Source organism: Lithobates pipiens, unplaced genomic scaffold (genome assembly GCF_037356315.1).
Source record: "Lithobates pipiens isolate NorthernLeopardFrog02 unplaced genomic scaffold, aLitPip1_a1.2 Scaffold_30, whole genome shotgun sequence".
Taxonomy (NCBI): domain Eukaryota; kingdom Metazoa; phylum Chordata; class Amphibia; order Anura; family Ranidae; genus Lithobates; species Lithobates pipiens.
This window is the reverse complement of record NW_027507791.1, coordinates 28,731,586-28,755,907: the sequence shown is the minus strand read 5'-3', so window position 1 is coordinate 28,755,907 and position 24,322 is coordinate 28,731,586. Positions and strand designations below refer to the sequence as shown.

The 24,322-nt window shown below is 51.0% G+C and overlaps 1 protein-coding gene across 1 annotated transcript in view; it reads left to right on the top strand.

The window, feature by feature from the left end:
- Nucleotides 1-24,322, top strand: part of INTS3 (integrator complex subunit 3) — a 144,176-nt gene that overhangs the window by 16,409 nt on the left and 103,445 nt on the right. The window contains 2 exon segments of the mRNA XM_077463837.1: nucleotides 14,466-14,549; nucleotides 18,038-18,121. Of these exon segments, the coding sequence (XP_077319963.1) occupies nucleotides 14,466-14,549; nucleotides 18,038-18,121 (168 nt within the window).

Genomic DNA, 24,322 nt, shown 5'->3' with positions numbered 1-24,322 from the left:
CACGGGACTGTCTCGGTGCGTGTATAGACTCAGGCTCTGTGATGGACACGGGACTGTCTCGGGGTGTGTATAGACTGAGCTCTGTGATGGACACGGGACTGTCTCGGTGCGTGTATAGACTCGGCTCTGTGATGGACACGGGACTGTCGCGGTGCGTGTATAGACTCGGCTCTGTGATGGACACGGGACTGTCTCGGGGTGTGTATAGAGTGAGCTCTGTGATGGACACGGGACTGTCTCGGGGTGTGTATAGACTGAGCTCTGTGATGGACACGGGACTGTCTCGGGGTGTGTATAGAATGAGCTCTGTGATAGACACGGGACTGTCTCGGGGTGTGTATAGACTGAGCTCTGTGATGGACACGGGACTGTCTCGGTGCGTGTATAGACTCGGGTCAGTGATGGACACGGGACTGTCTCGGTGCGTGTATAGACTCGGCTCTGTGATGGACACGGGACTGTCTCGGTGTATAGACTGAGCTCTGTGATGGACACGGGACTGTCTCGGTGCGTTTATAGACTCGGGTCAGTGATGGACACGGGACTGTCTCGGTGCGTGTATAGACTCGGCTCTGTGATGGACACGGGACTGTCTCGGTGTATAGACTGAGCTCTGTGATGGACACGGGACTGTCTCGGTGCGTTTATAGACTCGGCTCTGTGATGGACACGGGACTGTCTCGGTGCGTGTATAGACTCGGCTCTGTGATGGACACGGGACTGTCTCGGTGCGTGTATAGACTCGGGTCAGTGATGGACACGGGACTGTCTCGGTGCGTGTATAGACTCGGCTCTGTGATGGACACGGGACTGTCTCGGTGTATAGACTCGGCTCTGTGATGGACACGGGACTGTCTCGGTGTGTATAGACTCGGCTCTGTGATGGACACGGGACTGTCTCGGTGTATAGACTCGGCTCTGTGATGGACACGGGACTGTCTCGGTGTATAGACTCGGCTCTGTGATGGACACGGGACTGTCTCGGTGTATAGACTGAGCTCAGTGATGGACACGGGACTGTCTCGGTGTGTATAGACTCGGCTCTGTGATGGACACGGGACTGTCTCGGTGTGTATAGACTCGGCTCTGTGATGGACACGGGACTGTCTCGGTGTATAGACTCGGCTCTGTGATGGACACGGGACTGTCTCGGTGTATAGACTCGGCTCTGTGATGGACACGGGACTGTCTCGGTGTATAGACTGAGCTCAGTGATGGACACGGGACTGTCTCGGTGTGTATAGACTCGGCTCTGTGATGGACACGGGACTGTCTCGGTGTGTATAGACTCGGCTCTGTGATGGACACGGGACTGTCTCGGTGTATAGACTGAGCTCAGTGATGGACACGGGACTGTTTTGGTGCGTGTATAGACTCGGCTCTGTGATGGACACGGGACTGTCTCGGTGCGTGTATAGACTCGGGTCAGTGATGGACACGGGACTGTCTCGGTGCGTGTATAGACTCGGCTCTGTGATGGACACGGGACTGTCTCGGTGTATAGACTCGGCTCTGTGATGGACACGGGACTGTCTCGGTGTATAGACTGAGCTCAGTGATGGACACGGGACTGTCTCGGTGTGTATAGACTCGGCTCTGTGATGGACACGGGACTGTCTCGGTGTGTATAGACTCGGCTCTGTGATGGACACGGGACTGTCTCGGTGTATAGACTGAGCTCAGTGATGGACACGGGACTGTCTCGGTGCGTGTATAGACTCGGCTCTGTGATGGACACGGGACTGTCTCGGTGCGTGTATAGACTCGGGTCAGTGATGGACACGGGACTGTCTCGGTGCGTGTATAGACTCGGCTCTGTGATGGACACGGGACTATCTCGGGGTGTGTGTATAGACTGAGCTCTGTGATGGACACGGGACTGTCTCGGGGTGTGTATAGACTGAGCTCTGTGATGGACACGGGACTGTCTCGGTGCGTGTATAGACTGAGCTCTGTGATGGACACGGGACTGTCTCGGTGCGTGTATAGACTCGGCTCTGTGATGGACACGGGACTGTCTCGATGCGTGTATAGACTCGGCTCTGTGATGGACACGGGACTGTCTCGGTGCGTGTATAGACTCGGCTCTGTGATGGACACGGGACTATCTCGGTGTGTGTATAGCCTGAGCTCTGTGATGGACACGGGACTGTCTCGGTGCGTGTATAGACTGAGCTCTGTGATGGACACGGGACTATCTCGGTGTGTGTATAGACTGAGCTCTGTGATGGACACGGGACTGTCTCGGTGTATAGACTGAGCTCTGTGATGGACACGGGACTGTCTCGGTGCGTGTATAGACTCGGCTCTGTGATGGACACGGGACTGTCTCGGTGCGTGTATAGACTCGGCTCTGTGATGGACACGGGACTGTCTCGGTGCGTGTATAGACTCGGCTCTGTGATGGACACGGGACTGTCTCGGTGCGTGTATAGACTCGGCTCTGTGATGGACACGGGACTGTCTCGGTGCGTGTATAGACTCGGCTCTGTGATGGACACGGGACTGTCTCGGTGCGTGTATAGACTCGGCTCTGTGATGGACACGGGACTGTCTCGGTGCGTGTATAGACTCGGCTCTGTGATGGACACGGGACTGTCTCGGTGCGTGTATAGACTCGGCTCTGTGATGGACACGGGACTGTCTCGGTGCGTGTATAGACTCGGCTCTGTGATGGACACGGGACTGTCTCGGTGCGTGTATAGACTGAGCTCTGTGATGGACACGGGACTGTCTCGGTGCGTGTATAGACTGAGCTCTGTGATGGACACGGGACTGTCTCGGTGTGTATAGACTCGGCTCTGTGATGGACACGGGACTGTCTCGGTGTGTATAGACTGAGCTCTGTGATGGACACGGGACTGTCTCGGTGCGTGTATAGACTCGGCTCTGTGATGGACACGGGACTGTCTCGGTGCGTGTATAGACTGAGCTCTGTGATGGACACGGGACTGTCTCGGTGTATAGACTGAGCTCTGTGATGGACACGGGACTGTCTCGGTGTATAGACTCGGCTCTGTGATGGACACGGGACTGTCTCGGTGTATAGACTGAGCTCTGTGATGGACACGGGACTGTCTCGGTGTGTATAGACTGAGCTCCGTGATGGACACGGGACTGTCTCGGTAAGCTCTACCTGTAGAGCATTGTGGCGCCACCGGCCCCTCCCCTCCTCCTTCAAAAAAAAAAAAAATCGCTTTTTATTTTAAGTCATTTTCCGCCGTCGTGTTTTTTTTTTTTTTTATTTTATTTGCGTTTTTAATTTACATTTTTTGTTTCATTTTTTATAATTTATTCTCATTCGGCGTGGCTGCGAGGAGACGGCAAATTGCTTTGAAGGTACATTGCGTGGTGGAGCGGCGTGCCGCTCTTTCGGTAATGGTAATTTTCCCGAGCAGCTGTTACATCCCATTAAGACTCGGCTCTGAAATTGGTTGCGCTATTTGCCGCCGTGTTCGTGTTTCGTGCCTTTTTTTTTTTTTTTTTTATATCGACCTGGATGACCCCCCCCACCTTCCTTTTTTTTTTTTTTTTTGCTGCGAGTGGCGCTTGATGGGATAATGGCGGTGTATTTTTTTTTTTTTTTTTTTTTTTTTTTTTTATATTTTAATTTTTTGCTTTCCCCCCGCGTGTCGAAAGTCGGGCCGGACTGAAATGAAACCCATTAATAAAGTTATTAATCCAGCGTTTGATTTCACCCCGCGAGCGAGCGTTCAGCTTGCGTCTCTTTCGGAGAAAGCCGTTATTAACCGCGAAGGTTGGAAGCGCTGCCCTCACACGCGGTCCTGGGACATCACGCCGATTTTTACAAGGTGGATAATTATAACCGTTAAACTTCGCATCCGTTCCGCCTCCGCACTGTGACCTCACGTTTAACCCTCCGCTCGCCGCCCGCCTTGAGCGGCTAGTAGTAACGCATTTTTTTTTTTTCCTGTTTATTTGCGTACTTTGCGGCGGATTATTTGGCAGGCAGTCGCGGCGTGTAATGAGAACCATCTGTATTGTGTAATTCGCGGTATTGTTCGGCGTGGCGGAGCGAGCCCCCCGGGGGTGGGCCGGCGTCACGGAGAAGAGGCAGCGGGTTTCTTTTGTGAGGATTTTGCTTGTCAGGAGCTCTGAAGGCGCTCTTTGTGTTGTAATCTGCGCAGCGAGATAGCGAGCGCCGCAACGGGCGGAAAACTGAGCCAGCGGTTTTATTCATTCCCAGCCAGTTATGGGTTTCTTAAAGGACCACTCCACCCGCGCATGCTGGGTTCTTGTACCCCCCCCCCCCCCGGTAGAATCCCACCCGACGCTCAGTGGTGGTGTCACATTGGAAGCCCATTTAGTAGGTAGATAGTAAGCTCCTGTGCCCAGGTGGTCGCTGCACCGGTAGGGGGTAAGCTCCTGGGCCCAGGTGGTCGCTGCACCGGTAGGGGGTAAGCTCCTGGGCCCAGGTGGTCGCTGCACCGGTAGGGGGTAAGCTCCTGGGCCCAGGTGGTCGCTGCACCGGTAGGTGGTAAGCTCCTGGGCCCAGGTGATCGCTGTACCGGCAGGTGGTAAGCTCCTGGGTCCAGGTGATCGCTGTACCGGTTGGGGGTAAGCTCCTTGGTCCAGGTGATCGCTGTACCGGTAGGGGGTAAGCTCCTGTGCCCAGGTGATCGTTGTACCGGTAGGGGGTAAGCTCCTGTGCCCAGGTGATCGTTGTACCGGTAGGGGGTAAGCTCCTGGACCCAGGTGGTCGCTGTACCGGTAGGTGGTAAGCTCCTGTGCCCAGGTGATCGCTGTACCGGTAGGGGGTAAGCTCCTGGACCCAGGTGGTCGCTGCACCGCTAGGAGGGTAAGCTTCTGGGTCCAGGTGATCGCTGTACCGGTAGGTGGTAAGCTCCTGGGCCCAGGTGATCTCTGTACCGGTAGGGGGTAAGCTCCTGGGCCCATGCTGCAGCCTCTCTTTGTGATGCTGAGCTTCCATGAACTGAAATCCTTTGAATAAAATGGGTGGTACCAGGGCAATCGGGCTGGGGGAGGAGAGGGCTAGATGATGCTAGAAATCCTCTAGCCAGGAAATGAGAGGCTACATCTGACTGCCTGCAGCTTCTAATGCACATTATGAGAAGCTCACAGTGTGCAGTGAAATCCGAGGAAGATATTTCAGTCCAGGAGAGGAGCCGGTACAGCTGTGCAAGACTGAAGCGAAAGCCAGAGTTCTCCCTTAAGAAGGTTAATTGCCCCAGGCCACCTATCGGCATCGTGTAGCGGCGGGGCGGTTGGCGGATGTTTTTCTCGCACTTGCTGTCTGGGCTCGGAGATCTGCGCGAGGCGATAATTGAATGTAGGAAATGAGCTCCATATTTCAGAGCCGTGTGTCTGCAGACCGGGGTTTATGGTTGGTATGGCAACACCCAGAGCCCCGCTGTACTCCTCGCAATTAGGTCAGCGCGGCCTTCGCTGTCAGCAGCGCCGCTCCTCGCGGGTTCTGACCTAATTTGTCACTTTTTTTGTTCTGAGGAAATCTAGAAGGATGAACACCGACATGAATATGCAGCACCGTCATACTGCCACCCTCGCTGTGTTACTGCAGCGGGGGTGGGGGCGCGGCACCTCACAGTTATGCATTGTCTACGCCTTCTTCAAGGTGTTCCTCAGACTCCGCCCCCCCATGGCCCCACCTCCTTCCAGTTTTCCAGATTACACACCTAAGGTCTTACCTGACCTCCTTCCAGGTGTTACCCTAGTCTCCACCCCCTCAGTCCTACCTTGATTCTGGTGTTCCCCAGACTCTACCCCCAATGGTCCCAACTCCCTACTGTTTCTCCCCCCGCCCCCCAGACTCCACTAGTATGTAAACAGGGAGGACAGACCATATTGGCCCCATAAAGAATGAGGAAGGACACCTGGTTACAAAGGATGGGGGGGATGGTGAAGGTATTGAAATTATTCTTCTCCTCAGTCTCCACAAGGGAATGGGGGGGCTTCAGTAACCAAAACTGCAGTGTTTATCCTCATGACACATCACAGGAAGCCCCTCCATGGTTAACAGAGGACAGAATTAAAATTAGACTTGGGAAACTTAACATTAATAAATCACCGGGACAGGATGGCTTGCACCCGAGGGTACTTGGGGAACTCAGTCAAGCAATTGCCAGACCATTGTTCCTAATTTTTACTGACGGTCTACTGACTGGAATGGCACCAGCTGATTGGAGAAAAGCCAATGTAGCACCAATATTTAAAAAGGGCCCAAAATACATCCCTGGGAATTACAGACCAGTCAGCCCAACAGCAATAGTATGTAAACTCTTGGAGGGGATGATAAGGGACTATATAGAAGATTTTAGTAATGAGAACGGTATCATTAGCAGTAATTGGCATGGATTCATGAAGAATCGTTCTTGCCAAACCAATCGACTAACCTTCTATGAGGAGGTGAGTTGCCATCTAGATAAAGGAAGGCCCGTAGATGTGGTGTATGTGGATAAAGGAAGGCCCATAGATGTGGTGTATCTAGATAAAGGAAGGCCCGTAGACGTGGTGTATCTGGATAAAGGAAGGCCCGTAGACGTGGCGTATCTGGATAAAGGAAGGCCCGTAGACGTGGTGTATCTGGATAAAGGAAGGCCCGTAGATGTGGTGTATCTAGATAAAGGAAGGCCCGTAGACGTGGCGTATCTGGATAAAGGAAAGCCCGTAGACGTGGTGTATCTGGATAAAGGAAAGCCCGTAGACATGGTGTATCTGGATAAAGGAAGGCCAGTAGACGTGGTGTATCTGGATAAAGGAAGGCCCGTAGACGTGGTGTATCTAGATAAAGGAAGGCCCGTAGACGTGGTGTATCTAGATAAAGGAAGGGCCGTAGACGTGGTGTATCTGGATAAAGGAAGGCCCGTAGACGTGGCGTATCTGGATAAAGGAAGGCCCGTAGACGTGGCGTATCTGGATAAAGGAAGGCCCGTAGACGTGGCGTATCTGGATAACGGAAGGCCCGTAGACGTGGCGTATCTGGATAACGGAAGGCCCGTAGACATGGTGTATCTGGATAAAGGAAAGCCCGTAGACATGGTGTATCTGGATAAAGGAAGGCCAGTAGACGTGGTGTATCTGGATAAAGGAAGGCCCGTAGACGTGGTGTATCTAGATAAAGGAAGGCCCGTAGACGTGGTGTATCTAGATAAAGGAAGGCCCGTAGACGTGGCGTATCTGGATAAAGGAAGGCCCGTAGACGTGGCGTATCTGGATAAAGGAAGGCCCGTAGACGTGGCGTATCTGGATAACGGAAGGCCCGTAGACATGGTGTATCTGGATAAAGGAAGGCCCGTAGACGTGGCGTATCTGGATAAAGGAAGGCCCGTAGACGTGGCGTATCTGGATAAAGGAAAGCCCGTAGACGTGGTGTATCTGGATAAAGGAAAGCCCGTAGACGTGGTGTATCTGGATAAAGGAAAGCCCGTAGACGTGGTGTATCTGGATAAAGGAAAGCCCGTAGATGTGGTGTATCTAGATAAAGGAAGGCCCGTAGATGTGGTGTATCTGGATAAAGGAAGGCCCGTAGACGTGGTGTATCTAGATAAAGGAAGGCCCGTAGACGTGGTGTATCTAGATAAAGGAAGGCCCGTAGACGTGGTGTATCTAGATAAAGGAAAGCCCGTAGATGTGGTGTATCTAGATAAAGGAGGGCCCGTAGACGTGGTGTATCTGGATAAAGGAAGGCCCATAGACGTGGTGTATCTAGATAAAGGAAGGTCCGTAGACGTGGTGGATCTGGATGAAGGAAGGCCCGTAGACGTGGTGTATCTAGATAAAGGAAGGCCCGTAGATGTGGTGTATCTGGATAAAGGAAGGCCCGTAGATGTGGTGTATCTGGATAAAGGAAGGCCCGTAGACGTGGTGTATCTAGATAAAGGAAGGCCCGTAGACGTGGTGTGGGCGGCGGTAGGAGAGCGGTGCCGTGGAAGGCGGCGGTAGGAGAGCGGTGCCGAGGAAGGCGGCGGTAGGAGAGTGGTGTCGAATGCGGTGGGGGGAGAAGGGTGGGGTGCACAGCCCTGTGCAGGAAACTTTGTATGCGCATGCATTGTACTTTAGTGCTTCCAGTTGGTAGCTCTACTAGAGCTGTCTATAGCCAGAAGCTGTAAGGGGTAGTGCCGAAGCCCAGTTCTGGGTGAAATTTTGCCCGGCCTGACCTGAAGTTGCCTGAGCATTGCCTCGTGTATGGACATCAGTTGGCTGTGGACCGGTCGCAGTGTTGCCCCGTGTATGGACATCAGTTGGCTGTGGACCAGTCGGGGCGTTGGCCCGTGTATGGACATCAGTTGGCTGTGGACCAGTCGGGGCGTTGGCCCGTGTATGGGCATCATTCGGCTGTGGGCCGATCATTGAGTTGTTTAACTGTCGCTCTGCATAGCTTTGTATGATGCGGCTAGGAAAGGGTAAACCAAGACACCATTCTCCCCATTACAGAATGCGATGTTCTGTACATGGCGGCCCCTCGAACACCATCAGCTAATCTCTTTGTACCGGCGGCTCGGGGCCCGGAGGAGCTGTTAGTTTTTCCGAGCTGATGCAGCTCAAAGAGAATGTGTAATACTCTGTACGTTCAGCCGCTCCGCCGTGTGCCTCTTCTCCGGAACGCTTTGGTCTCTGCGCCGGATAATTGGGGTCTTTCATGTACTAACCTAAATACTTCACCGTCAGCGCTAGGTGTGGGGGCTGCTGGGAGAGAACACAGTTTCTCCGATAATTGGTTTCTCTCCGAGTTGGTCTTCTCTTATTGGAGACCCTGGGGTCAGAGCTTGCAATCTGGGGTGGGGGAAGAAATGTATGCTGAGCCAACATGACTGGATCTAGCTGAGGCTCCAGACTGAAGCTGAAGGCTGCCATTGGTCAATTCCTCTGTGCTGGAATTTGCACCCATGCTGGGGTTCCAGAGCCTTGCCTGTGCCGGGGAACAGCTGTCCTCCAGAAGGATCTCTTTGAGACTGCTTAATTTGTTGGCCCTGAATGATCATGTGACCTGACTTAATGCTGCCGCTTGGTTGGCCCTGAATGATCACATGCCCTGGCCTGACCCAATGCTTACTTTCACATCGTTGGCTTTTAGTGATCACATGGCGTTTGATCTACAGTGGTGGTACTTCCTACACTGACTCCAAGTCTTCCCCCAACATCTCCTTCCCCACTGTCCTTACCTGTGATAGATCACACCATCCCACCAACTACAATCGATGAGTGGGATGCGATCCGTCTCTAGCTGAGCTGGGATTCATGCTCCTTCCGGGGTCTCGGACATTCAATCCACTCTGAGGTCCATTAATTGCTGGTCTAATCCTCGAGGCTTCAGACATCCAATCCTTTCCATGGGCTCCATTAATTACTGATCTCAGGGGACCAATCTTCTCTTCGGGGGCCTAGGACATCCAATCTGCTCCATGAGGTTCCTTGTTGGGCAATCTTCTCTCCGGGTCCTCAGACATCCAATCATGTCCATGAGGTTCATTATTTGCTGATTCCAGAGGATCAATCTTCTCTCTGGGACCTCAGACATTCAATCTGCTCCATGAGGATCAATCTTCTCTCTGGGACCTCAGACATTCAATCTGCTCCATGAGGATCAATCTTCTCTCTGGGACCTCAGACATTCAATCTGCTCCATGAGGATCAATCTTCTCTATGGGACCTCAGACATTCAATCTGCTCCATGAGGATCAATCTTCTCTCTGGGGCCTCAGACATCCAATCCACTCCATGAGGTCCATTATTTGCTGATCTCGGGGGGAGCAATCTTCTCTTCGAGGCCTCAGACATCCAATCCTTTCCATGAGGTCCATTAATTGCGGATCCCAGAGAATCAATCTTCTCTCCGGGGCCTCAGATATCCAATCTGCTCCATGAGGTCCATTAATTGATCCTCTGGGATTGGCCATCTTCTCTCGGGGGTTTCAGACATTCAATCCGCTCCATGAGGTCCATTATTTGCCAATCCCAGAGGATCAATCTTCTCTCCGGGGCCTCAGACATCCAATCTGCTCCATGAGGTCCATTAATTGCTGATTCCAGAGGATCAATCTTCTCTCTGAGGCCTCAGACATCCAATCTGCTCCATGAGGTCCATTAATTGATCCTCTGGGATTGGCAATCTTCTCTCGGGGGTTTCAGACATTCAATCCCCTCCATGAGGTCCATTATTTGCCAATCCCAGAGGATCAATCTTCTCTCTGAGGCCTCAGACATCCAATCTGCTCCATGAGGTCCATTTATTGCCGACCCCAGAGGATCAATCTTCTCTCCGGGGCCCCAGACATGAAATCCGCTCCATGAGGATCAATCTTCTCTCCGGGGCCCCAGACATGAAATCCGCTCCATGAGGATCAATCTTCTCTCCGGGGCCCCAGACATGAAATCCGCTCCATGAGGATCAATCTTCTCTCCGGGGCCCCAGACATGAAATCCGCTCCATGAGGATCAATCTTCTCTCCGGGGCCCCAGACATGAAATCCGCTCCATGAGGATCAATCTTCTCTCCGGGCCCCAGACATGAAATCCGCTCCATGAGGATCAATCTTCTCTTTGAGGCCTCAGACATCCAATCTGCTTCATGAGGTCCATTTATTGCCGACCCCAGAGGATCAATCTTCTCTCCGGGCCCCAGACATGAAATCCGCTCCATGAGGATCAATCTTCTCTCCGGGGCCCCAGACATGAAATCCGCTCCATGAGGATCAATCTTCTCTCCGGGCCCCAGACATGAAATCCGCTCCATGAGGATCAATCTTCTCTCCGGGCCCCAGACATGAAATCCGCTCCATGAGGATCAATCTTCTCTTTGAGGCCTCAGACATCCAATCTGCTTCATGAGGTCCATTTATTGCCGACCCCAGAGGATCAATCTTCTCTCCGGGCCCCAGACATGAAATCCGCTCCATGAGGATCAATCTTCTCTCCGGGGCCCCAGACATGAAATCCGCTCCATGAGGATCAATCTTCTCTCCGGGCCCCAGACATGAAATCCGCTCCATGAGGATCAATCTTCTCTCCGGGCCCCAGACATGAAATCCGCTCCATGAGGATCAATCTTCTCTTTGAGGCCTCAGACATCCAATCTGCTTCATGAGGTCCATTTATTGCCGACCCCAGAGGATCAATCTTCTCTCCGGGGCCTCAGACATCCAATCTGCTCCATGAGGTCCATTAATTGCTGAACTCGGGGGGGGGGAGCAATCTTCTCTTGCACACAGCGCCAGGAAACTCTCATTACTGGTGGTGGGAGAACAGACGACGTTCCATCAATTTCCTACAACTGCGCCGGATTCTGGAATTTTCCATGTCTCCATCCCATTTCCAACATCTTGCCTAAAAAAATCTGGCCCCCATCCTCCCGGGTTTACAGGCTCCTCTCCTGGTTGTCTTCTGATATCGCTGCATGCTGTGAGCTTCTCACAATGTTCATTAGAAGCTGCAGTAATTGGAGCCCACCTCATTTTTCTGTCTGGAAGACATCCAGCAACATTCTAGCCCTTTCCTCCCCAGCCTGACTGTCCCATGCCCCGCCCCTTTATATTCATTGGATTTTAGTTCAGCGTTCAGCACTCCTCTTCCCAAAGTCATTTGAGTTGCTCGGCGCCATGGGAACGCCCCGGCGTCGGTTTTGAATTTTTCGGGAGCGGTGTAAATGGATTGCGACGTTTTGCCGCGTCAGTTGAGGGGTTAATCCTTTCCCGTCACACGCGACGCTGCGTCTGACCTGATTCTCTCCCGGCGCTCCGATTTCAAAGCGGCGTGTGCGTATTGTCCCCGTAATGAGGTTTTCGGGCAGAGAACGTGAGCGCCAGAAAATGGATTTTACGTCTTACAAAAAAAAATAATAAAAACGCAGAGAGCCGCAAAAAAAATAAAAATCGCTCAGCTTTGTGTCTTATCTCCTCCGACCAGAAGAAGCTTCTAGAAATAATCGCCGTCATCGCATGTGTTTTATATAGGGACAGCGCGATCAGCGATTGTGTGATCCAACGCTTCACAAATTTGCTTGGAGTCCAGGAGCCGGATAAAAACATTGGCAGCCATTTTTTTTTTTTTTTTTTAATAGCAAAGCTTTATTTTCAACAACGGAATCCCTTCTCTTATGTAGCCCCGATGTGTGTCTGTAGAGGTGCAGGACAATCAGAATACACCGAGGGGCATGTGAAGGAGAGAGAGAGAAACTTACCTCTGCTGAGTGGCAGAGCCAAGGTTGTTTTCAGCTTTCAGTGCCGTCACACTGACAATCACTCAGTCATACAACACGGTACCCATATGAAATATCACCTTTTCACACATATGAGGCACTGATGGGCTGCACTGATGGGCTGCACTGATGGGCTGCACTGATGGGCTGCACTGATGGGCTGCACTGATGGGCTGCACTGATGGGCTGCACTGATGGGCTGTACTGATGGGCTGCATTGTGGGCTACTCAGATTGGCATCGCTGATGAGACAGCACTGATGGGTGGTACTGATGGGCAGCACTGATGGGCAGCACTGATGGGCTGAATTATGGGTACTAATGGGCTGTACTGATGGACTGCATTAGGGGCACTGATGGGCTGTACTGATGGGCACGGATGGGTGGCACTGATGGGCTGTACTATGGGCGCTGATGGGCTATATTATGGGTACTGATGGGCTGTACTATGGGCACGGATGGGCTTGCACGGATGCGCATCACTGATAAGACAGCACTGATGGGCTGTACTGATGGGCTGTACTGATGGGCTGCATTGTGGGCTACTCAGATTGGCATCGCTAATGAGACAGCACTGATAGGTGGTACTGATGGGCAGCACTGATGGGCTGAATTATGGGTACTGATGGGCTGTACTGATGAACTGCATTAGGGGCACTGATAGGCTGTACTGATGGGCACGGATGGGTGGCACTGATGGGCTGTACTATGGGCGCTGATGGGCTATATTATGGGTACTGATGGGCTGTACTATGGGCACGGATGGGCTTGCACGGATGCGCATCTCTGATAAGACAGCACTGATAGGTGGTACTGATAGGTGGTACTGATGGGCTGTACTGATGGGCTGTACTGTGGGCTACTCAGATTGGCATCGCTAATGAGACAGCACTGATGGGCGGCACTGATGGGCTGAATTATGGGTACTGATGGGCTGTAGTGATGGACTGCATTAGGGGCACTGATGGGCTGTACTGATGGGCACGGATGGGCTTGTACGGATGCGCATCACTGATAAGACAGCACTGATAGGTGGTACTGATGGGCTGTACTGATGGGCTGTACTGATGGGCTGTACTGATGGGCTGCATTGTGGGCTACTCTGATGGGCGGCACTGATGGGCGGCACTGATGGGCGGCACTGATGGGCTGAATTATGGGTACTGATGGGCTGTAGTGATGGACTGCATTAGGGGCACTGATGGGCTGTACTGATGGGCACGGATGGGCTTGTACGGATGCGCATCACTGATAAGACAGCACTGATAGGTGGTACTGATGGGCACTGATAGGCGGCACTATGGACGCTGATGGACTGTGCTGATGGGCACTGATGGGCTATATTATGGTTACTGATGGGCTGTACTGATGGGCACTGATGGGCTGCATTGATGGGCACGGATGGTTATCACTGATGAGACAGCACTGATAGGTGGTACTGATGAGGCAGTGATGGGCGATACTGATGGGCATGGATGGGCTGCACGGATGGGCATCACTGATGAGACAGCACTTATAGGTGGTACTGATAGGCACTGAGGCAGTGATGGGCTGCATTATGGGCTGTACTGATGGGCATGGATGGGCTGCACAGATGGGCATCAATGATGAGGCAGTGATTGGTGGCACTGATGGATGATACTGATGGGCACTACTGAGGCACTGATGGGTGGCGGCACTGTTGAGCTATAGTATAGGCGCTGATGGGCGGCGCTGATGGGACTGCATGTCTGGTGCGTCAGGCAATAGTTGTTCCTCACGCTTGGGAATGGGCTGACAAAAGCTCAGGTGCCAGAAAGCAGTTTCTAGCCATAATCACCACCTGGCTCCTGAGATTTGCCATGCACAGGACAATGCCTTCATCATATCTCCTCTCCGGAAGAACACCACCATCTGTGTTCAGGCATCATCCAGGTTCACCATCTACTTTCTGGACTGAGATGGACACAAATGTCTGACACAAATCAGCCCCCTGTTGCAGCTTTGCCCCTTGGGACTCATTACAGTGTACAGTGTGATCACTGGGGGAGGGGAGACTGCGGAAATGCCCCCTCCTGCTCGCAGCAGACTGATGTCTTCAGGTTCAGAATACTATGACAATACTAAGATGACAAGCTGCCACTTTGGCTGAAATTGTTCATTTTAACTGGTGACAAATAAAGCTACAAAAAAAAGTAATTTGTCTTCTCAGGAGAATCTTCTTGTTTGGGGTTAATTTAAAGGAACGTTTACATTGCTGATCGCTGTCCTCACTTCTCTCTCTTCTCTTTCAGCGTCTGGAGCGCTGCATGACGCTGGTGACCTCCATGACTACCGGCGTCTCCGAGAGGGAGGCCAATGACGCGCTGAACGCTTACGTAAGTACATTCAAAATGGAGCTCCATTGTGGGAGGGGCAGAGACACGAACTACTGAGGGGAACCTCCCCATTGTGGGAGGGGCAGAGACACAAACTACTGGGGGAAATCTCATCATTGTGGGAGGGGCAGAGACACGAACTACTGAGGGGAACCTCCCCATTGTGGGAGGGGCAGAGACACAAACTACTGGGGGAAATCTCCTCATTGTGGGAGGGGCAGAGACACAAACTACTGCGGGAAATCTCCCCATTGTGGGAGGGGCAGAGACACAAACTACTGGGGGAAATCTCCCCGTTGTGGGAGGGGCAGAGACACAAACTACTGCGGGAAATCTCCCCATTGTGGGAGGGGCAGAGACACAAACTACTGGGGGAAACCTCCCCATTGTGGGAGGGGCAGAGACACAAACTACTGGGGGAAACCTCCCCATTGTGGGAGGGGCAGAGACACAAACTACTGGGGGAAATCTCCCCATTGTGGGAGGGGCAGAGACACAAACTACTGGAGGAAATCTCCCTATTGTGGGAGGGGCAGAGACACAAACTACTGGGGGAAATCTCCCCATTGTGGGAGGGGCAGAGACACAAACTACTGGGGGAAACCTCCCCATTGTGGGAGGGGCAGAGACACAAACTACTGGGGGAAATCTCCCCATTGTGGGAGGGGCAGAGACACAAACTACTGGGGGAAACCTCCCCATTGTGGGAGGGGCAGAGACACAAACTACTGGGGGAAATCTCCCCATTGTGGGAGGGGCAGAGACACAAACTACTGGGGGAAATCTCCCCATTGTGGGAGGGGCAGAGACACAAACTACTGCAGGAAATCTCCCCATTGTGGGAAGGGCAGACACACAAACTACTGCAGGGAATCTCCCCATTGTGGGAGGGGCAGAGACAAACTACTGGGGGAAATCTTCCCATTGTGGGAGGGGCAGAGACACAAACTACTGGAGGGAAATCTCCTCATTGTGGGAGGGGCAGAGACAAACTACTGGGGGAAATCTCCCCATTGTGGGAGGGGCCGAGACACAAACTACTGCAGGAAATCTCCCCATTGTGGGAGGGGCAGAGACAAACTACTGGGGGAAATCTCCCCATTGTGGGAGGGGCAGAGACACAAACTACTGCAGGAAATCTCCCCATTGTGGGAGGGGCAGAGACACAAACTACAAATGTGGCGATGATCAGTTTTTACATCTAACCCCCCAAAAAATGATGTCCCATATTGCAGCTTACCAGTGCTTAGATGTGACGGCTGCGTTAGTTTCGTTTTCTTCACCTGTTGAGCCCGGGATTAACACACTTCCTGTCCTGGGGTGACAACGCTCTCTCCCTGTGCTGTATCTATGGCGGAGCAGTGCTGTCAGCCCAGGACAGGTCATAGTGGAAAGATGGCTACAGCACCGCTCTGTTGTTCTGGGAGGTCATCCATGGACGTCGTCCCAGAACACGCCTCCCACACGCCCCCCTTATCACAGATTGCGGTAAAGGCCAATCACAGGGGCCCATTACCATGCGTGGGACTCGCTCACCACCACATGCGTGGGACTCGCTTCTGCGGCTTTCCCAAGGTGCCCCCTTTGCTCCTTCCTCCAGAGTGGGCGGGGGGCGCTCTGATGCAGGAGGTGTTGCTGGCCAGATTACTGGGTGAAAACGGATTAGAAAAAAATGAAAAGGAATGCAGTCATCACATCTAATGATTGGTAAACTGCAGTGTGTGTGACGTTTTGGGTTTAATAGCGAACTTCCAGGGTGGCCGCCATCTTGTGCCGCCTGCGTCTTTGACCTGCAGGAACGGCGCAGCAGTGTCTGATGATCAGGGAGATAGGAGGGGGTCCTGACCGCTGCGGGGGCCTCTCTTCCTTCCGCTATTTTTATGAGAACTCCGCTCGCTTTCCTTATCTCCTCCAATCAGCTTCTGGGACATTCTGAGATATAAATGACGATGGTGAAGTAGGAGCTGGGGGGAGGGGGAGGCGCCCCGCGTACAATCGTCGCGCTAAATAAAGATTTGTTCTGGGATTGAAAATGTAAAAGTTGGGAAGTCGGTCAGGTATAAATCTATTGCCTGCGGAAGGGCGCTCTGCCATGGGCTGATCTCCTGACCCGCACTGCACACGGCCCTGTACAGTCATTCCATCCTTTCCTCCAGCTCTGCACTGGAGCACAGAGGAGGTTTTACTGCCTTTCTGCCTCCTGGCCCTAAAGCTGAACTCCGGACTCGACAAATGTCAGATAAATCTCCTCCTCCTCCATAACCGCAAAGGGTAGAAATCCCATTTTATGTGACATCATCACTGAGCAGAGCTGTGGGAGGGGCCCAGCAGGCTCCACCCACTGCAGGCTGCCTGCAGACCAGTACAGGATGGGGCGGAGACAAGACCAGTCACCCTGCACAATGAAAAAGAGAAAGCAGAGCTGTGGGAGGGGCCTCAAAGGCTCCACCCACTACAGGCTGCCTGCAGACCAGTACAGGATGGGGCGGAGACGAGGCCAGTCACCATGCCCAATGAAAAAGAAAGCAAGCAGAGCTGTGGGAGGGGCCCAGCAGACCCCACCCACTACAGGCCGCCTGCAGACAAGTACAGGATGGGGCGGAGACAAGACCAGTCACCCTGCACAATGAAAAAAAAAAGTAGAACTGTGGGAGGAGCCCAGCAGGCTCCACCCGCTACAGGCTGCCTGCAGACAAGTACAGGAGGGGGCGGAGTCATGATCAGGTCCATGCAAAAAAAAGCAGAGCTGTGGGAGGGGGCGGAGACGAGACCAGTCTCCCTGCACAAGCATTGAGAGCAAAGCTGTGGGAGGGGCCAAGCAAGCCCCACCCACTCCAGGCTGCCTGCAGAAAACTGCAGGAGGCGGAGCAGAGACTAGATCATTCACCCTGCACAGAGAGGGAGAGCAGTGGGAGGTCTCTACCAGGCTCCACGCTCTATGGGCTTCCTGCAGAAAAGTACGGAGAGAAGACCAATCCTTCTGTACAATGAGAGAGAGAGAAGAGTTGTGGGAGGGACCCAGTGGGCTCCACCCACTACAAAAAAAACTTCTGGAGGGGGGCGGAGACAAGACCAGCCAATTTGCAGAAGAGGAGTGAGCAGAGCTTGAGGGACCTAGCGGGCTCCACCTGCAGAAACGTATAGGAGGGGGTGGAGACAAGACTGGTCACCCTGTGCTAGCGATGATAGCGCAAAGTTGTGGGAGGGGTCTAGCAGGCTCCACCCACTGCAGAAAAATACAGGAGCGGCGGAGACCAGGCCAGTCACCCTGCCCAAGGAGAGAGAACAGAGCTGTGGGAGGGGCTGAGCAGGCTCCACCCACTACAGGAAAGCTCCATGAGGGGATGGGGGCGGCGACCAGTCACTGTGCACAAGGATAGGGGGCAGTAGTGAGCGGTCTTTATTACTGTGGATCGGTGGTCCTGTGCTGATCACAACACTTTTATTATTGAGTGATATTTATATCTTTCTCCTTTTTTCTGTTTCAGGTTTGTAAAGGACCCACCCAGCACGAGGAGGTGTGCCTGGGTCTCTTCACATTGGTGCTGTCTGAACCCGCCCAGGCCCAGAAGGTGAGTGCTGAGACCAGCCGGAGATACTTCATAGAAAGCAAATAAGTGCAAGAAAATCCCCCCCCCCCCCTCCATTGTGAGGTAGGAGGTCCCTGCTCATGGTAATGCTCCTGCCGTCCAATAGCAGGCAGCTCCAGCTACATAGTACAGCCCCCGAGGAGCCCTCACACCCAGACATCTCTAGAATAGATCTCTTCTATTAGATCAGAAGGCTGAGCAGACTCCAAATATCCCGCCCACCCCTCCGGGCGCAGCCGTGCATGGCAACCGGTGTAGCAGTTCATGCGTTGTAGACTGCAATACGCTCGCAGGAGTGAGCGTCCCTAAGACTGGCTCACTGACCAATCAATGCTTGCCATTGCGGATACTAACTCCGGGGTTGTATACTATGGAGTACAGACCGCCGACGCCACCTGGAGGCCCCACGCCACCGTCACCACCCGCGTGTATTGGACTTCAGTGGACCCACCCCAAAAAAGGAAGTGTTGCATTTTTGATGCGTTTGTAAATGGGGAAAATTCTGCTCATGTAGTGCAACTTTGATGTGACTTTAACCTTTTCTGTCCAAAGTCACGTTGGGGTTAAGGGCTAGGGTTAGATATTAGCGCTAGGGTTAAATGTTAGCATTGAGGGTTTAAATGTTGGGGCTAAGGGTTAGAATTAAATATTGGGAAAAAAATTGGGGTTAGAGTTAAATATTAGGAATAAATGTTGGGGCTACGGTTAAATTAGGGATAAATGTTGGGGTGAGGGTTAAATTAGGGATAAATGTTAGGGATACATGTTAGGGTTAGGCTTAAATTAGGGATAAATGTTGGGGTGAGGGTTAAATTAAGGATAAATGTTGGGGTTAGGGTTGTGTTGGGGTTAAATAAGGGATAAATGTTAGGGATAAATGTTGGGGTTATTTTAGGGATAAATGTTGGGGTTAGGGTTAAATTGGAGATAAATGTTAGGCTTGGGGTTAAATTGGGGATTAATGTTGGGCTTGGGGTTAAATTGGGGATAAATGTTGGGGTTAAATTAGGGATAAATGTTAGGGAGAAATGTTGGTGTTAGGGTTAAATGACATTAAGTGTTAGGGCTAAGGTTAAATGTTGGGGTTAAAGGCTAGGGTTAAAGGTTGGGGATAAATGCTAGGGTTCATGTTAAATGTTAGGGTTAAATGTTGGCGTTAAATTAGGGTTAAATGTTGGTGTTATGTTAGGGTTAAGGGTTGGGGCAAGGGTTAAATGTTGGGGTTAAATTAGTGTTAAAGTCTAGGGTTAAATTGAGGTTAAATGTTAGGGTTAAATAGCATTAAGGGTTAGGCCTAGGGATAAATGTTGGGGATAAATGTTAGGGTTAAGGGTTGGGGCTCGGTTTAAATGTTTGGGTTAAAGGCTAGGGCTACATGTTGGGGTTAAAGGCTAGGGCTACATGTTGGGGTTAAAGGCTAGGGCTACATGTTTGGGTTAAAGGCTAGGGCTACATGTTTGGGTTAAAGGCTAGGGCTACATGTTTGGGTTAAAGGCTAGGGCTACATGTTTGGGTTAAAGGCTAGGGCTACATGTTTGAGTTAAAGGCTAGGGCTACATGTTTGGGTTAAAGGCTAGGGATACATGTTGGGGTTAAAGGCTAGGGATACATGTTGGGGTTAAAGGCTAGCGATACATGTTGGGGTTAAAGGCTAGGGCTACATGTTTGGGTTAAAGGCTAGGGCTACATGTTTTGGTTAAAGGCTAGGGATACATGTTGGGGTAAAAGGCTAGGGATACATGTTGGGGTTAAAGGCTAGGGATACATGTCGGGGTTAAAGGCTAGGGATACATGTCGGGGTTAAAGGCTAGGGATACATGTTGGGGGTTAAAGGCTAGGGATACATGTCGGGGGTTAAAGGCTAGGGATACATGTCGGGGTTAAAGGCTAGGGATACATGTCGGGGTTAAAGGCTAGGGATACATGTTGGGGGTTAAAGGCTAGGGATACATGTCGGGGTTAAAGGCTAGGGATACATGTCGGGGTTAAAGGCTAGGGATACATGTCGGGGTTAAAGGCTAGGGATACATGTCGGGGTTAAAGGCTAGGGATACATGTCGGGGTTAAAGGCTAGGGATACATGTCGGGGTTAAAGGCTAGGGATACATGTTGGGGGTTAAAGGCTAGGGATACATGTCGGGGGTTAAAGGCTAGGGATACATGTCGGGGTTAAAGGCTAGGGATACATGTTGGGGGTTAAAGGCTAGGGATACATGTTGGGGTTAAAGGCTAGGGATACATGTTGGGGTTAAAGGCTAGGGATACATGTCGGGGTTAAAGGCTAGGGATACATGTTGGGGGTTAAAGGCTAGGGATACATGTTGGGGGTTAAAGGCTAGGGATACATGTTGGGGTTAAAGGCTAGGGATACATGTCAGGGTTAAAGGCTAGGGATACATGTCGGGGTTAAAGGCTAGGGATACATGTCGGGGTTAAAGGCTAGGGATACATGTCGGGGTTAAAGGCTAGGGATACATGTTGGGGGTTAAAGGCTAGGGATACATGTTGGGGGTTAAAGGCTAGGGATACATGTTGGGGGTTAAAGGCTAGGGATACATGTCGGGGTTAAAGGCTAGGGATACATGTCGGGGTTAAAGGCTAGGGATACATGTTGGGGGTTAAAGGCTAGGGATACATGTCGGGGTTAAAGGCTAGGGATACATGTTGGGGGTTAAAGGCTAGGGATACATGTTGGGGGTTAAAGGCTAGGGATACATGTTGGGGGTTAAAGGCTAGGGATACATGTTGGGGTTAAAGGCTAGGGATACATGTCGGGGTTAAAGGCTAGGGATACATGTCGGGGTTAAAGGCTAGGGATACATGTCGGGGTTAAAGGCTAGGGATACATGTTGGGGGTTAAAGGCTAGGAATACATGTTGGGGGTTAAAGGCTAGGGATACATGTTGGGGTTAAAGGCTAGGGATACATGTCGGGGTTAAAGGCTAGGGATACATGTCGGGGTTAAAGGCTAGGGATACATGTCGGGGTTAAAGGCTAGGGCTACATGTTGGGGTTAAATAGCTTTAAGGGTTGGGGCTAGGGTTAAATGTTGGGGTTTAGTATTGGGGTTAGACCACTAGCGATTACTACTAACACTAACATGTGACGTTGGACACAGGAAGGTTCCTGCTGTACTTTGATGCCGGAGAGTATATTTTCCTATTAGCAAAAATAAAATGTGTGTTTAAAAATGCAAAAATCCATCAGCTGCACCCTGCATAGATGTGACGCTTGTCTTCTTCCCCGCATGCCGGGGTCCTGTGCGCGTCCCTCAGGTTCCATATCGGGGGCGCTCTTTATTGAGGAGGCACAGGATTGGTCTGGTGAGACGCCGGTGTCCAGTACAGCCCCACACCCCCCACCCCCCCATGCGGTTTTTATAGACTGGCGCTCGGTGTGTGTCATCGGCTGCCCATTCGGCGCTCTTGTTTTTTTCCAGCATTCCGAAGTTGGCGCGGGCGGAGGGGGGGGGGTGGTGGGGTGGCGCCCACTCCGATATTTCGGGAAACTTAAAGCAAACACATTCACCCTGGGAAAGGGCGCGACCTCTGGCTCGTCTTTTGTTTTCACACCGAGCCGTTGGCATTTCTCTGGGATAATTACAAGCCGTCCCAACAGGCTGAAATAATGAGACCCATCAAGTCTATCCGGAGGGAATCGTACCCCCCCCCCACCCCCGGGGAGGAGGAGGGGGGGGGGGGACTGAGGACAATAAACTGCTTCCTGACCGCGCAGCACAGTCATTGTCAGCCGGGATTCTGCACTCAGGTTCTTTTCCTTCATTAACCACCCGCTCTCCGGGGGAAGCTTTACATTCAGAAATCAGCAAACCGAACGTTCCGTTTTCTGAAAGCAGACGCCCTGGAGAATAAAATGGTGGCTGATGCAATTTTTTTTTTTTTTTTTTTGTCACATGTCAAACGCAAATTTTTAGTAAAAAAAAAAAATACCATAAAATTAAATTTGGTGCACACAATCAGAAAAAAAAATCTTTTTTTTTTTTTCTCTTTCCCAAGATGAGATTGCATCGAGTAAATAGATACCAAACATGTCAAGATTTCAATTTGCACACGCCCATAAAACGTCAACAAACTGCAATACCTACAATTCTCCATAGGTGGCGCTTTACAAGCCTTTTTTTTTTTTTTTTTTTACGGGTTATCGATTTTTAGAGTTGATTATGAAATTTCGGGGGCCGAGAATTATTGCTGTCGCTTTGATGTTCGTGGCGACGCCTTCAGATGTGCTGTGCAAATGAGTGCCGCACCTACGCGTGCGCTTGTATTTAGTACTATGCGTGGGGGGGGGGGGGGGATTAAATATTTATTTTTTATTTTATTCAAATGTATTTTTTTTTCTCTTAATTTAAACTATTTTTAACTTTTTTTATTTGTTTTTATCTTTATTCTTTTTTTGTTTACTATTTTTTTTACTTTTTTTTTTATTTTTTTTACAAAATAAATATATATATATATATATATATATATATAAATTATATATTTTTTTTCTTTTTTAAATATAAAATCTAATATATATATATATATATATATATATATTTATTTGTAATATATTTTTTTCTTTTTTAAATATATATATATATAATTATAATATATTTTTTTTTCTTTTTTAAATGATAAAAAATATATATATTATAATTTTTTTTTCTATTTAACTTTATTGCTATCACTGTTGGGTGAAAAGGCCCCTGTGTCATAGTATAGAGGTCCTCTTTACTCCCTCCACTTAGAAGAAGCCAGCAGAATCTTTCCGAACCCCATAAGGGAAACAGGCGTTCTTCAGCGGAGTCCTCTGATTTCTTTCAGAGGTGCCTGTCATTCCCCCGACAGTTACAGCCAGGAAAGCAGCTGTTCAAGCACTATCTGTGCTTGGTTAGCTGCTTTGGAGGGCAGATAAGACATCTAACCCCAAACAGGTGATGTCTGGCTGACAAGAAAACAGCACCAAGAACATGGTGGCAACAGACAGCAACCATGGCCTTGTAATAATAACCTCTTGCTGACGGGACGTTTTTGGGCAGTTTCTCCCGTTCTTCTTTTTAGGACCCCTCAAGCTCCATCAGGTTGGATGGGGAGGGTCGGTGTACGGTAATTTTCAGATCTCTCTGGAGATGTTCAATCGGGTTCAAGTCTGGACTCTGGCCCGGCCTCTCAAGGACATTCCGTAGAGTCGTCCCGTAGCCTCTACTTTGTTTTCTTAGCTGTGTGCTTAGGGTTGTTGTCCTGTTGGAAGATGAACCTTCACCTCAGTCTGAGGTCCAGAGCGCTCTGGAGTAGGTCTTCATCAAGGATGTCTCTGTACATTGCTGCATTTGTCTTTCCTTTCATCCTGACTCTTCTCCCAGTTCCTGCCATCGAAAAACAACCCCACAGTATGATGCTGCCACCACCATGCTTCACAGTAGGGATGGTGTTGGTCAGGTGATGGGCGGGGCCTGGTTTCCTCCAGACATGTTTGCCATTCAGGCCAAAGAGTTCAATCTTTGTTTCATCAGACGGGGAATTTTGTTTCTCGTGGTCTGAGAGTCCTTCAGGTGTCTTTTGGCAAACTCCAGGCGGCTGTCATGTGCCTTTTACCAAGGGGTGGCTTCCGTCTGGCCACTCTACCGTACAGCCTGATTGGTGGAGAGCTGCAGAGATGGTTGTTCTTTTGGAAGGTTCTCCTCTCTGCATAGAGAAATGCTGGATCTCTGTCTGAGTGACCATCGGGCTCTTGGTCACCTCCCTGACTAAGGCCCTCCTCCCCCGATCGCTCAGTTTGGCCGGGTGGCTGCTCTAGGAAGAGTCCTGGTGATTCCAAACTTCTTCCATCTACAGATGATGGAGACCACTGAGCTCATTGGGACCTTCAATGCTGCAGAAATGTTCCTGTACCCTTCCCCCGATCTGTGCCTCCATACAATCCTGTCTCCGAGGTCTACAGACAATTCCTTGGACTTCATGGCTTGGATTGTGCTCCGACATGCACTGTTACCTCTGGGACCTTCTATAGACAGGGGTGTGCCTTTCCAAATCAATTGGATTTACCACAGGTGGACTCCAAGTTGTAGAAACATCTCGAGGAGGATCAGTGGAAACATGAGGGACCTGAGCTCAGTGCTGAGTGTCATGGGAGGAGCCTGTGATACTTGTGTATGTGGGAGGAACCTGTGATACTTGTGTACGT